Source organism: Octopus sinensis, linkage group LG3, assembly GCF_006345805.1.
Source record: "Octopus sinensis linkage group LG3, ASM634580v1, whole genome shotgun sequence".
Lineage (NCBI taxonomy): Eukaryota > Metazoa > Mollusca > Cephalopoda > Octopoda > Octopodidae > Octopus > Octopus sinensis.
Genome location: NC_042999.1, coordinates 101,675,339 through 101,690,425, shown reverse-complemented (window position 1 = coordinate 101,690,425; position 15,087 = coordinate 101,675,339). Strand labels below are relative to the sequence as shown.

General features: G+C 34.4%; 1 protein-coding gene across 2 annotated transcripts in view; it reads right to left on the bottom strand.

Moving 5' to 3' along the window:
* The window catches only part of LOC115209800 (WD repeat and coiled-coil-containing protein), a 99,734-nt gene that overhangs the window by 33,024 nt on the left and 51,623 nt on the right, over positions 1–15,087 (bottom strand). For both annotated transcript variants that reach the window (XM_029778348.2, XM_036501204.1), the window contains exons 4-7: positions 9,945–10,059; positions 9,433–9,505; positions 6,931–6,998; positions 1,868–1,980 (exon numbers count right to left, since the gene is read on the bottom strand). In XM_029778348.2, the coding sequence (XP_029634208.1) occupies positions 1,868–1,980; positions 6,931–6,998; positions 9,433–9,505; positions 9,945–10,059 (369 nt within the window). The remainder of the gene's footprint in view (positions 1–1,867; positions 1,981–6,930; positions 6,999–9,432; positions 9,506–9,944; positions 10,060–15,087) is intronic.

Sequence of the window (15,087 nt, the reverse complement as noted above, 5' to 3'; positions counted from 1 at the left end):
TTAAAAGTATATCTTCAAATAATTATTGAATTTATCAGAAAATCAAGTGTTGTTATTAGATCAGGCCACAAGTTGACATCTATCCCCACTCCATCCCCATTTTTTGCTTGCATGGGATGATATGTACCAGTTGAAGCCATTGATTTCATAGCTAGATACCAGACATAGCAGACTTTGAAAAGGTGATCCCTTTTCAAATCAACACCTGACAATGGGATACTTTTTGTGCAGTTCACTCTTTGTGCCTTGACCCATGAAGATGTAGCACAAAGTGTGAACTCCACCCCAGCCAAGAAGTCACAAAGGTCACGAGTGCTGCCTGGCTTCTGAATAAAACAGCTAAATAGGAGTGGATTCTGTTTTCTCTTCTTTCATTTTTTTCTTTTATTTAGTCTGGTACACTAGCCTAATAAAGGAAATAAGTTCCTATCTAAAACAATAACACTTGTAAGGTTTGAATACATAAGTATTTGGTCAATAACTCAACATCCTAAGTTCACAGCCATAATGTTCATAGTCTGCTGTGTCTTTATAGAGAACAGCAATTATAGGAATGTCTGACAGTGTTTATAATAACTCCTCAGTTAAGAAGAATTCTGAGCTATATCATTGTAAATCATGACACAATACTAGGCATGTAAGTGGGTCAATTTAATCAACTATACCCATCATTCTCTAAAATTTGTGACATTGTGCCTATGTTAGAAATCAATATTTACTCAAATTGATGTAGTTATAGGAGAGTATTATAAAACCACTTCAAATATCCAAACACATTAATGACAGAAATATGAAATTGAGAATATAGCTAGTTGTGCAAAATTAATGTTTTGTAATGTGAATTTGAGAAATCTTTATATATAAAAGTGAAGTTGTGTGTCTGTCTCCTATGATTTAGATTCCTAACTACTCCCACATTTTGCGGTGCCGTTTAACCAAAAGCGGGTATCTTATAGTCGTGATTCATATCGAGCCCTTCTGGGTATTAGCGCGCATCTACGATGAGTCTACAATTTAAAAAAAAAATTACCACAATTTTTTCCCATTTTTAATGCATTTTTTGCTATTATATAAGGGAAGTAACTCTCTAAAAATGCTTATATAGTTATTTCCCTTACAAACCCGAGCAACGCCAGGCGATACTGCTAGTATCATATAAACTGAGACAATGAATGAATGACCTAGGTATTATAGAAGAGAGACAACTGAGTTGGGAATTTTATGTCCTGTAACTGGACAATGTGTGTTTGTGTATTTGTGAGCAAAAATGTGCTCTTAGTTGATAGTATACTTAAAATAAAGTGCAATGTTATTATCAGTTCAAATATGCCTGTGGCACATTCGAACTCATAAACAAGCTATTCACTGTGTTTTGTCATGGAGAAAACTTCTCCCTGTAGACAAATGGTGTAAATACACCAGCTGACATGATTATTGGAATAGCATAAGAGAGATTGTCTCTCTTATCAGCTTGCAGCACCTCCATCCAGTTTCTGTGACTCAAGAGGAGATAACCTGTCTGAAATGTTCGCATTTCACAATCTTGATAGATGGTGCCGTGAGCTGATTTAGGTGTATTTATACCATTTGTTTACAGTGAGAAATTTTCTCCATGGCAGTGAATGGCTTGTTTATAAGTTTGAATGTGCTATTAGCATATTTGAATTGGTAATAACATTGCAGTTATACACATCACTGCTTAGTGCTCCCATCCTGTAATTAAAATAAAGTAATGTAGTTTACAAAGTCAGGTTCAGTTTATGACAGATGAAGGACCTTGAAAATCTGCCTAGGTCATGTTAGTGAGGAAAATTGTATATTAGATTGATAATGAGAATCATGATGGCTTATAATGTAAAATACTTACCTGGAACCACAAACATGTCTTTTGTTTTACAGAGAGATTCTAATGGCACTTCAGCAGCACAAGCAAATAGGTTTTCTTGCATAGATGTTATGGCAGTTACAGTGCTTTTCAGTCTAGAAGCAAATATTAAAAGAGAATACAATTAAGACATAACATGATTTGAGCAAATAATGTGGGATTAACATTAAGGTTTTGACATTGTAGACAATAGATTTTAGCCAACAAATTCTAGTCGTTATTGTGAAGTCACTTCGATTTTTTACTGCTATATTTCTTCATGGAGATGTACTTGCATAGCAAGTGATTTGATCTGAGATTGTGTGCTGAAACGAAAACAATTGCAGCGTAGAAGGTGTTTGTAAGCCATTTAAGAAACACACAAAAGTCATTCGATTCACTTCAACATTTAAGTTTAATTTGTCAAAATATTTTCGTTGCTTTAAGACAGCGACCTGTTCACTGACAAAAATCCGTGCAGCACGAATTTTTGTCAGTGAACAGGTCGCGGTCTTAAAGCGATGAAAATATTTTGACAAATTAAACTTAAATGTTGAAGTGAATCGAACAGCTATATTTCTAACATGAATAAATTGATATATATGAAACACATAAGATATGTTTCATGTATATTAATTTATTTTCAAAGCAATCAAAAGTTAGAAGCAATGTAGTAAAATAAATGTAACTTATTTAGTGGAGCATGACTTAATTAGACTAATGTATTTACTGATGGAAATCTTATGTTTTCATTCCAGCAATAATGAAATTTCAATATTGATTTTAATCTAAGTATAATCACTTTAATATGGTCTCTGGTGGATGCCATGAGCAGCATAGGTGGATTGCCACTGAGAGGGTTAGAAATACACATTGGAAACCTTATTAGCTAAAAGTCAAATAAATACTAATACTAATAATTTTTGATTAGGCATTTTGAAAGGTACAGTGAGTCAATTCCAGCAATACTTGCTACTTATTTACTTATACTACTATAATAAAAGGCTTCCAAGGCAAGGTAGTTAATCATCTTGGCTATCTTCAATACTCTAAATTCTAATATGCACTGCCAAAAAGTAAAAACAAAAAAATTTTAAAAAGGTATAAAATCTGTCAGTAACCTTTAACAAAAAATAATCACATTTCCTGAAGCAAAGAGAGGATCTAGTTAAACTGATTCACAAAATCAGCCCCCTTTAATTTTGCTCAGATTGCTTTCAATTTTGGTGTAGTGATGCAACTCTGAATTTTGATTACGATCAACCAATTACTTTATCTCGTAGATTAAAGAATCTGGTGTTATTTGGCATTAAAGTTAGGAAATTTGGGTAATTTTAGCCAATCAACAGACAGCAAGGCATTAACAGCTTGTTACCATGACAACCGCATGCTGCGTTGTGTTTCACTTCATCTGCGTCTGTGCCACATGTTGTTCTGTGTTGATTCTTCACACCACAAGATTCATTTCAACTGGCCCAGCTTTTATCCTGGTCACCCACTTTGCAATCAAAATAATGCACATGGCACTTTTTAATCAATAGCGTGAAATGCTGTCTTTGTGACTTGAGTTTTAAGTCACCACAAATATAGCAAAAGTTGTTTGCAATGTTTATACAGTTTTTTGGCATTATGAAGGTGAATGGAATATGTGAACTTAGTATACAACTGCACATCTACACTTCAAGCACAGTACTGACAAAGCATCGGTGACTCATCGACTCAGTATTGCCAAGCTTCAAGGACTCATTGACTCAGATAGCTGGATTTATGATTTCACTAGGTTAATTCTGTTCATAAACATTTAAATTAGGAGAATTTCTTAGACCGTTAGCTTCACATTTCAACAGCCTAACTGAAATTTAGCCCATGTAACAGGAACTGAGAGAGATATTGTGGAACAGAAAAACTGTGGGTGATACAGATAATTTGACATTATTTTTGAACTCTGTATGCAAAAACATATATGATACAGGTATTCTTTTTCTTGGGACAAATTCTTCGTTGACCAATGTTATTCTTATCCTAGTTTACAAATCCAAGCATGAAAACATTACTCAACTTTGGAATTTTGGAGACAGACGTCCCCTTTTCACACACACACACACACACACACACACATGAATGCATAAGTGTACATATAAACTTATATATGAATTCATACATGCACTTATATATTAATGATGTACACAAATACATGACACATATACTTAATACTGAAATAGCATAAAGTAAACACATGCAGACAAATATATTAATATAACAAATTAAAAAAATAAAAACATATAAAACACTATAGAAATCAATGAAGAGACAAAAGAAACAGTAAGATAATACATGTTGATTTTATTAGGTATTTCTGCTTATTTAGAAACCTACAATGAACAGGTCACTTCACAGACGCTAAACTATAAATTTCACAGGGTACAACCTTAAAGCTGACACCGCTAAACACAGAAAATTTCTGTCTTGCTATTGGCTAAAAATAGTTTTTTAAAAAATTTTTAAACCTCTGTAACTTTTTCCTCCAATTTTTTTATCCACATCATGCCTTCATAGCAATAAGAGTAGAAAACTACATTAATATAGCTGATTTTCAAATTTTTTACTTCCTTTTAAAAAAATGCAGATTTTGGGAATCAGTTTAACTAGCTCCCAAAGAGGGAGGTATTACAGAAGTTAGGATGTGCAATGTAAAATAACACTGTTAATAAATATTTACTTTATAGATCTGACTTTCAAAAATGTCTTGAAATGAAAATGTCCCAGGTTAGAAATCGTGATTCATAAAGGGAAATAAATTTTGCATTTAATATTTTGAATTTAAATTAGACAAGCTGAGATATTCTATAGATATATATAATGCTTAATGACTCAGTTAACTGCTTAGCTGTAAAAAGATACAATAGTACAGCTGCAAGCAATCCTGGGGCATTATTCAGTACAAATGAGGATTATTTTATTAGCATAAGCAAGTACTTGAAAAGGAGAGGGTGTTGTTTAGTCTCAAATCGACAATAATTGTATCAAAGTTATTCAGAATGTCACAAACCTTTGGGAAAGAAGCCTGCATACAGTGTATATTTTGTGTGTATGCAAATTCACTGATCAATTTTCCATGTGTGTTTCTAAAGTCGAACAATGAAAGTGCTTACTCACAAAACACACACTAATGTTTCCCTAAAGCTTATGACATTCTGTTTTTTGAATAATTTTAAAAAATGTTATAAATATATATCTATATATATATATATATTAAGATGTTTTTATCATGAAACCAATGGTAGCCTTAATACACAAATAAAGAAATTTTATCCACCAATGCGGTGTTGAGCACTCATTCTTGTTTGACATTTACGCATAGAATATATAACTGGGTCTTCTTTTGTTGGCAATCTTGGCTGTACAAGAGTGTCCAGAGACCAGTTGGAATAATACAGTGCATACAGGTATCCGTAACAAAAGATTGCTTGGCAGTAAATATTGTAAGACAAATATGTTGCTAGATATGTAAACTTTAGGTTACCATTGAAAACTGACATAGATCAATAAAACGTATTATACAACTTCTTTACAAAAGTTTTCTTTCTCGTCCATGAAATTCTACAGAGTGCTTACACAACAGAGGGCAATTTAAAAACAGGTTTGGCAATAAAAGCTTTTGTAATGCTGAAATATTCTAAAGAATAAAGTTTTATTACTGTCTCAGGAATATTGATATTGCTACGTAATTTATACCAAGACATAAAATCAAGAGATTAGTAAAGTATAGTTCCTCAATCCATAATCATCATCATCGTTTTAATGCCTACTTTTCCATGCTTACATGGGTTGGATGATATTGATTGAGGTAAATTTTCTACAGTTAGATTTCCCCATGACCACACGTTTTTGCAGAATATTGGAAATGAATGACATTCATTTTCAATGATCACATGATGTCAAGACAAAGGGACAAACACACACACACATATACACACATGATGGGCTTCTTTCACTTTCCCTCTCTCAAATCAAATCCACTCATAAGGTTTTGGTTGGCCCAGACCTATAGTAGAAGACACTTGCACAAGGGGTGACACTATAGAACTGAACTTGAAACCACGTGGTTGGGGAGCAGGCTGAAGAGCTATACCTACACCAATTGTTAATAACCCTCTACACAGTTCAAGTGAGAACCACATCTACAATAATATAATGCTCCCACAACTGCTATGGTGCTACAGCTACACACAGTGAATATACATTCTACACTGCATCCCAAAGGGACTCATCTAACAGACTGGCATGGAGTCACCAATACACTTCAACCAACAGACCCACTCTGTTGTCTTTCACTCTGCTTTTTCTCTCACTAACACAATGGCCCCTGCTCTTCAGAGCTAGGTGATTATCTACCATTTCCAACTCAAGCTAATTTAACACATCCATTTCTTCTACTCTTGTTACCCACCTTGTATCACCATCAGACGCACACTAACTTCTTTCCCAACCCAGAGGCCTGACACATGGGAATGCATCATTGTTATCAATTGTAAAAGAGGAAAATGTACTGCATTGGTCTCAAAGGACTTGAAGAGACTGCAAAGGTCATGTGTGCAATGTGCACACACACACATTTGTTAAGAAGCTGGCTGCTCAGTCATATGGTTTTGAGTCCAGCCCCACTATATTATGTATTACCTCATGAGTGCATGTGAAGAGAAGTGTATGAAGTTCATCACACACACACACACACATACATATGCAGGGTGCGATGGGTAAATTTTTTATATATATGTATATGTGTGTGTGTATATATGTGCATAAATAATGGGCTTCCACACAGTCTCTGTTCATCAAATTCACTAAGGTACTGGTCAGACTGAAGCAATAACAGAAGAGAGTTGCCCCAAGTGCCACTCAGTAGGATTGAACCCAAAAACCACATGGTTGCAAAGTGACCTGCCATGCCTAATAAGCCATGTCCCACTTCTAACACTGGTCATCTGATGTACCAGCTTCCTCCCTTCTCAACATCCTCACTGCATCTCCCTCTTCCTACCCTCTCTACACTTTAAAATACTTACTCTGGAATTTTCCATACATTTGTGTCAAATTCACTAATAACACCATCTATTGACCTCCAGTTGTAGATCTGAAAAATAAACAAATAAAGAATAATAGCAAGAAAGTGACTACATCAATCCATTCTTAAGATGAATTTAACATTGTATTTTCAATGATATTTTCTATACTAATAGAGCAAAGTGTTGTTAATTCTCTTTATCAGAACAATTCTATCATAATAAAGGTACATATAAAAAAAAATTCTATCTTTACTTCAAAAACAGATTAAGAATGTATTTTTTTTTCTTTTGCTTGTTTCAAGCATTAGACTGTGGCCATGCTGGGGCATTGCCTTGAACTTTCATTCAAATGACTGACCCCGGTACTTATGCTATCATTCTCTTTTGCAGAACTACTAAGTTATGGGGATGTAAACACACTAACACTGGTTGCCAAGCAGTTGTGGGAGACAAACAAACACACACACACACACGACAAGCTTCTTTCAGTTTCTGTCTACCAAATCCACTCAAAAGGCTTTGGTCAGTCCCAAGGCTTTTGTAGAAGGCACTTGCCCAAGAAGCCTAGAGATATAATTTGTATCAGAGTGATAATGACAGTCAAAAAGATTTCAGAAACTACAACAAAAACAAGACAGGTGTACAAAGTAATTAATATGTTGTAAGGAAAAAAAAAAAAAAAAAAAAAAAAAAGAGTATAGTTCTACACTTTAGAATGTGCCCTTTGTTAAAAACAAACAAAAAAAAAAAAGCCATGTCCATTGTAGAAACATTACAGAACATTTGTTTCTTTTCTCCTTTTTCTTAACAAAGAACATCACCCAAACTATTAAATTATCCTTTGTTTCTTCTTTACAGTATGAAATTATTTACCCTGACTGTCTTTTTTTTGTTCTTGAAATTTTATGTGTGTGTGTAAATTAACCTGCTTTTGTTTTTGTTTAAACACAGTGACTGGTTTGAAACTTCTGACTTGAATTTCAAGATTAAGACGTTTTCAAAGAATGAATAAATAAGACAACCATCACTATAAAAATATTAGTCATGAAGATAGGCTAAATGTAAACAAAACACTTCAGGACATTATATTTTGCTTGCTGAATATAGTAAAAACTACTTTTATCTCACTTTTTTTTTTCAGAGCCACTGATCATCAATTTTTAGAGAATGGTTCATATAATGTCATTCCCATTACATAATCATAATTCACAGGAACAATACATAGTCAGTGGAACCTACTAAGAGAGGATGGATCTAGAAGGAAGTTGGGTTAAGAATTCTTGTGTTGCTGAGAGAAAGCAAGCAATAGAGAATGTGAAAATGGACATGGTATATAGTTGAAAATTTGTTTATATATAGATTTTCAAAGAGAAATATAAATGGAAGTGAAATTTTTAGCAAAGCCAGGGCTTTACAATAACAGACTTATTTTGTCTTTTATCTTTTACTTGTTTCAGTCATTGGATTGTAGCCATGCTGGGGTACCATTTTGGGTTTAGTTGAACAAATTGAGCCCAGTACTTATTTTTAGGTTTGATACTTATTTTATTTATCTCTTTTGCCGAACTGCTAAGTCACAGGGACTTAAACAAACCAATATTGATTGCCAAAACAGTGGTGGAAGACAAACACAAAAACACACATGCATAAATACATCTGGCTTCCACAACATTTCTGTCAACCAAATTCATTCACAAGGCATTCATTGGTCCAAAGCTTTAATAGAAGATCCTCGCTGAACCAGAAACAATGTGGTTACAAAGTGAGCTCCTTAACCAGACAGCCATGCATGCATCCCTACCATTCATTGCACTGTGTAACATGATTTTTGTTTTTGGGCAGCAACTGTTATTTCCTATTTGCTTACCCCTAGAAAGTATGAAAAATGGCTAATATTTCTTTCAGACTTTGCTTTTGTTACATTTATTCAAACCCCAAAGAATCCCTCTCAATACATGACTATGATGCTCCTTCACTACTCCTACTTATGATCAGAGATGCACATATTGCCAGCTACTAAGGGACATGCTCAAGTTGTTAAGGTTAAGCAACTAACAAAGCAAATTCGTGGTATTGTAGTATTGAGTGGAATATTTTCTATAACAATATTTCTGTTTCAGCAACTTAGTGCTGAATCTGTCTGAAATATAATGGAAAATAGGTCAGTTTCAAAACATTGATGCCCAGGTTATAAAAGCAAAGTTTGAAGGGAATAGAAGTCAAATAGGAAATAACATTTACTGACCAAAGACAAAAAAAAATGTTTTCATCTAAAAAGATTGATGGAGTGGAAGAAATTCCTCAGTTGCACTGCACAACGTTACAGCAGTGTTTGCTAAAGTAAGTTCTATTAATTAATGATTAGGTAAAATGAGTCATTAAGAATTAAATGTTTTTGCAAACAACACAGATAACATAGTACAGATCTGGCAATGAAAATGAACTAGATAATATTATATGTAAAAATTTGAACAAGATAGGTAGTTAGAAACATAGACTTACCAAAATAGCAGAACCAACGCAAACAACTAGCTTTAAGCCATCTTCAGACCAGGCACCACAACTGATTTTGCCACTGTTAAAAGAGATTGAAGAAAAATCAGTAATTTTGAAAAACTGTACATCGTCCTTAACAACTACAACAATTCAATAGAGATCCATTTGGTTGCTCAACTTACTAGAAATAACAGCTAGATTCTTTCAACTCTCAACCCTACTATCCAAAAAGATAAAGACATAGAATAATGTAGTCCTACATGCATTATGGCTGGAAAAAAGATGGGATGGCCAGAGTTAGAATGTCTTTGACTCAGGATAGATAGCATCTGTAACACTAACATGGATAGATAGATAGATGAGTAGATGAAAAGATAGATAGGTATATGGGCAATTAAGTAGATAGATAGTTGAATGAGAGAGTGCTTTGATATGACTGTACTAGAAGAATTGGAACAAAGTGAGGAGTCAGTTTGGAACTACAACAGTACAAAAACCATGATTTAAAATGTATTTACCTCTCTAAAGGTGGAATGGAGTATACACCACGAATTTTCCCATGTCTGTAGAAAAAACGAATTTGTTCTCGACTGAGGATGCACAGAAGTTCTCGGTGAGGGTTCCATAAGCAACCTAAAAGAGACCAAAGGAAAGAAATGTTAAGGTAAGTCAGCCAGCAACGGAATGAAAACATTAAACTTTGATTTGTTACAGAGACAATTTATTGTGGTCCAAGTCAATTTTTATTTGTAGTTACTTCCCAATTAGATGCAATGGAAAACCATATCTTATTTGCACGTTACTTTTTGGACTTGGTTTCTACAGTTAGATGCCCGTCCTATCACCAACCACTTTACAGATTGTACTAGGTGCATTTTTAACATGGCACCAACACTGCTGGTGGTGCCTTCTACCCTGTAAGAGTGAAAGGTCCTCACTACTTAATGCTGTATCTCTTCACTCAGTGCAGTATGACCAAGAGGGTGAATAGCAGATAATCTATCTAAAAAAACCTAAGGCTAACCTACATAATAAGATGGTTGTTGTTGTTGTTGTGTATCTACAGGTCATAAGATTTGATCAAGGATGTATATATATATATGACAGGCAGATAGTTGAATGAATAAGTGCAGTTCACAGATTTTTTATTCCATATATATCATGCTTTCACTTAGCTGAAGACTAGACTATATACTCCAACATGCAATTGTTAATTGTATGGGATGCAATGCTACACTTTAGACATATTACACTGTCTCCACTGTCCAGTCACTTTCTGTATAGCTGTAAGTTTTGGAGATGGCCACAGCAGAAGCAGAAAAGGTGAACTCTGCCAAAACATGACAGTTACTGTTCCTCTTCACTTATTAAAGCTGAACATTCTACTATAGTGTTTAGGGATTAATGATCACATTTATGCTACTACTTGTTTTGAGGGTTTTTTTTCAATGTTTGTCTGAATTGAATAGGAGAGATAGTGTTGGTAAAATGGTACTGTAAATGTGTTTGGGTGTTTATGAGTGGTTAAAAATGCAGTGGTAGGGACTGAGGGTTGGAGTTTGTTGTGAGGACAAATTTTGCTCCTCATATGGTAAGTTAGTAGTTAGTTAGCTTTAGGTCGTCTACGATTGAACAAACCTATGATTAAAAGCATTTGCTTATAAATTTATATAAGCAAACATTAATCAGGTTTAAAACATAATATCTTCAAGTTTCAATAAAGATTTCCAGAGGGAAAAATGTCATGGATTATTAAAGATGATTGAGTAAATCCTTAAATGTCATACCTGACACAATACCGATTTCTTGTTTTGCAACTTGGATCAAAGCCAACTTATGGAAAAGAGATTCACACCAGTATATCACAAATATTTATTCTACTGGGGCCACAGAAGGACAAAAGGTATTAAATCCAATCTTATTCAACAACATCTGAACTCAGAATCTAATGGCAATGGAACTAAGTTTGGTGCTTTATACCCTTGGTCATTTTCACCGTCTACATGGATACAAAATAGCAGTTTTCTGAAGAGGAATGGTATAGTGAATTGAATCAATTATAGTACAATGATAGGAACCTTATTTTACAGACTCAAGACTGAAATTTGATTTTCATGGGATTTGAATGAAAAACAAAAAAAAGTACTGGACTACACATGATGATGTCTCTAGTTTAAATCATTTCCACTGCCCCATAAAACAAGTAAAATGAGCTAATGTAGAAGCCTGTATAATTACTCACGCTGCTAGAAAAAGAAGCTATATCCCTCTTAGATCCTATTCTACTGTCTTAAACATTTTTGGTCAGAAATCTGCAATACTTAAGTAAACAAGATATTTCCTTTTTGACTGCTTAACGCCCATTTTCCCGTGTTAGCATGGATGACCTGATTTACTTGTTGGAGTAAATGTTTTTACATCTGAATAATCTTCCTATGACTAACTGGTCAACAAGGAAATGGGGAATAGAGTAGCTTTTTATGTTTTATTCTAGCAGTCAGGTAAAATGAAGTTGTTGTTCAGCCCAGATGAATCTTGATTGGCAGGCTTGACTAAAAACATTCTAGTTTTAATTATATAGTCTTTTTCCAATATTACACTAGATTCAAGATCACATTACCTAGTGTTCCACTATAAGACGCCTTATTCTGGGGAACAATACAATAGTTGTAGTAGTAAGGTTTGCACACATGATATGGGTCAGTGGGTGTAGCACTTTAACCCTTTCTACCAATTTTCTATTGAAATACACTGCCTTTGTTTCAGTCAATTTTGAAAATAGTGAAGAAATATGTAAAATATGTCATTATTCATCTGGTGTTTGGAATACAAAGTAACATCAGACTTTGAAGGGAAGGTTTTAATTTAGATCACTTTAAAACAAGAAGTTTGTATCATAGAACCAGGGGCAGTTTCCGGCTCATAGTTTATAATGCAAACATCCTGTTTTAAAGTGAACTTGGGTTGGTATTTCACAGCCATTGCATCTCCATGATAAATGTTTCTCAGGGAAGCAGGAAATAAAGTATTTTGTTGAGTAAGCTTTCAATGTACATATGGAAAGAAAACCAGTCATACCAGGTCTATTTGCAGGTGAAGCTCTAAGTACAACAATAACAGTAAGATTAGAAACAATAGTAACTGTTGGGAACATTATATTGTTTTAAAAACAAGTAGTATAATTCTCCAATTCTGTTACATAATCAGAAAAAAATATTTGAACCAATATTAACCAGAATGTTAACAAATGAAAAGGAAATTTCTCTTTACATAAGTGATTATGGAGGAGGGAGTGTGCTGAAAAGTTCCTTGCAGCAGTCTTTCAGGTTTCCTAAGCCCTGTAAAAGAACTTAGAAGGTTGGGTTGGCCTTCAACCAGGCCATTTTTGATACTGTGTTTAAAGCCAGGAACTTTTCAGCACCCTTTGTAGTATTTGAATGCATTTTATGCTATGAATTATAAGAACTAACAATGTTTGACAACCTACAAATACATAGCAACAATTGTGTTGCTATGTATTTCTATTGCATTTTGAATTTTTGTGGAACTAATTTTCTTTTTCTCTTTGTGTGTAAACCATACAACATGTTAAAAAGAGGTAGACAGTATATACAATATCCAAATAACTTTCTTTAAAAAGAAATGTCAAAATTTTATAGAATATTGTTATTCTATGACATTAATAAGTATCACTAAAATGTTTGGATTTTTAAGCTTCATAATGTATAATGAGCCACCAGATAAGATGTCCAAGTAATTACTGAAAAAAGCAACTAGAGCAAAACAACTCGCCTACTTTTTGGTAGTTAAATATGTTTGACAATAGCTGTGCATAATATTTTAGAAATAAAACATAAAAATTTATAGCTATATATCCACAGCTTAGGTAGGCAACACCCATGAGACTACAGAAACTTTCTGAGTTGCAGCAAAGGTTTTTTCTGAATAAAAGTAGATGACACACTTTATTCTACGTTCATTCAATGCACCTATTTATCAGTATTAGATCCTCTGGAGGAAGGGCAGCATCCATAATCTATGTGGGGTTTCTGAGGTTGGTGGAGAAAAAGAAAAAACAAACTGTAACTCATAGTTTAATGTTATTTGAAGGATTATATCAGGATATTGAGTTATCCTCTGACTGGAGATCTAGTTTGGATGCTTGCAAAAGGGTAGGCTATGCAAGAGGCATCACAAAAGCCAGACTGTAGTGTTAAACTCGGAAACTGATAAAGTCTACTAAATTTGTCTGTTGAGTTTTCATACAGTTTCTGTCTACCCTGTCTACTCACAAAGCTTGGGTTGATTTGAAGTGATCGTAGAAGACAGTTGACCATGAAGTAGGGCATGGAAGCTATTTACAGTCACTGAAACTGACTAGAATAAAAAAGAGCTAAGTGCTTTGCTTGTAAGATTTAAGTCTAGTATTTTAACTAGCAGATAGAGACTTCAGTCATTACTACAGAGTGTGATGACCCTGCCTTATGCAAGTTTCAGGCTCCTATCCAAAGTTATAGTTCTTGTCCCTCAATTTTGAAATTTGGGGTTGGCATCCAGTGCAGCCTGTTCCAGGCCTGTACTGAGAAAGGTGGATTGAAGCACATATGGCAAGCAGCTTTGTCTTAAGTATTCATTATTGCTATAGAAATGACAAGTTGCCTCATGTTCCACGTGTGCATGTGTGTGTGTGTGTGTGTAAGTGTACCTTAACGTGTACCAAGTCACTTTTTAAAGCTCTAATAAGCAATAATTTTTAACAGAACATTTTTAGAAAGCACGCAATCAATAAATTATACTGAGGTAATAGCTCATGTATCTTACCCAGCACCAACGATGCCAACAAGACCAACAAGACCAACAACCACACTAACTCTGGTTACTACACTTTCATAACCACCACCTTCACTGGTCACTTAGAATACTTAAGTAATAGAGGCTGTCAACTACTTCCAGGCAGCCTTCTGAGCATTTGAAAGCATCTGCTACATATGATGTCCCTCTTTTCTGTTATCCAGTCTGTGTCCTCACCGCATCCCTTGGGCACTCACAGTTTACATCAGGTACATTGTTTAGAATTTCTACCAAAATATTTTCTACATGTTGCACAAAACTATTTCCTAGATGGCAAAATTTTTGTATTTTCTTTTGATAACTAACAGTTTCATTGTCAATAAATTTACTTTTAGTCCTCTTAATTTTAGGCTCTGCTCCCATGTTTGGAACATTCCCTCTAATTCCCTGACTAATTTGGTAATGAGAAAAATGGTTGTCAGTATATAAGTTTCCATAGAGAGTGAATTTTGAATTCCTCTGTTATGGTTTGGAGGATTATTGTAAACAGTAGAGATCTCAAAACTGAAAGCTGATGGCCTCTTTGTGGTTTGATTCCTTACTGAACTCATTGTTAACTCTTACAAGTTACTCATCTATATCAAACTACAGAGCATGAAACCTTGTCAAAACCATCTCCAGGTCAGTGATGTTTTGATTTTTCAATTTATGGAGTCTGCATGAAGGGGCAGCAGCCATGACATTTGTAGGCCCTCTGAGACCAATGAATTTGATGCCGTCAGTGTTCAGTTCAAATTGTTGTAGGTCAATACTTGTAGAGAAGACATGAGCAGGAAAAGATTCCAGCAGGTTGATGTTGTGGAGAGGAAG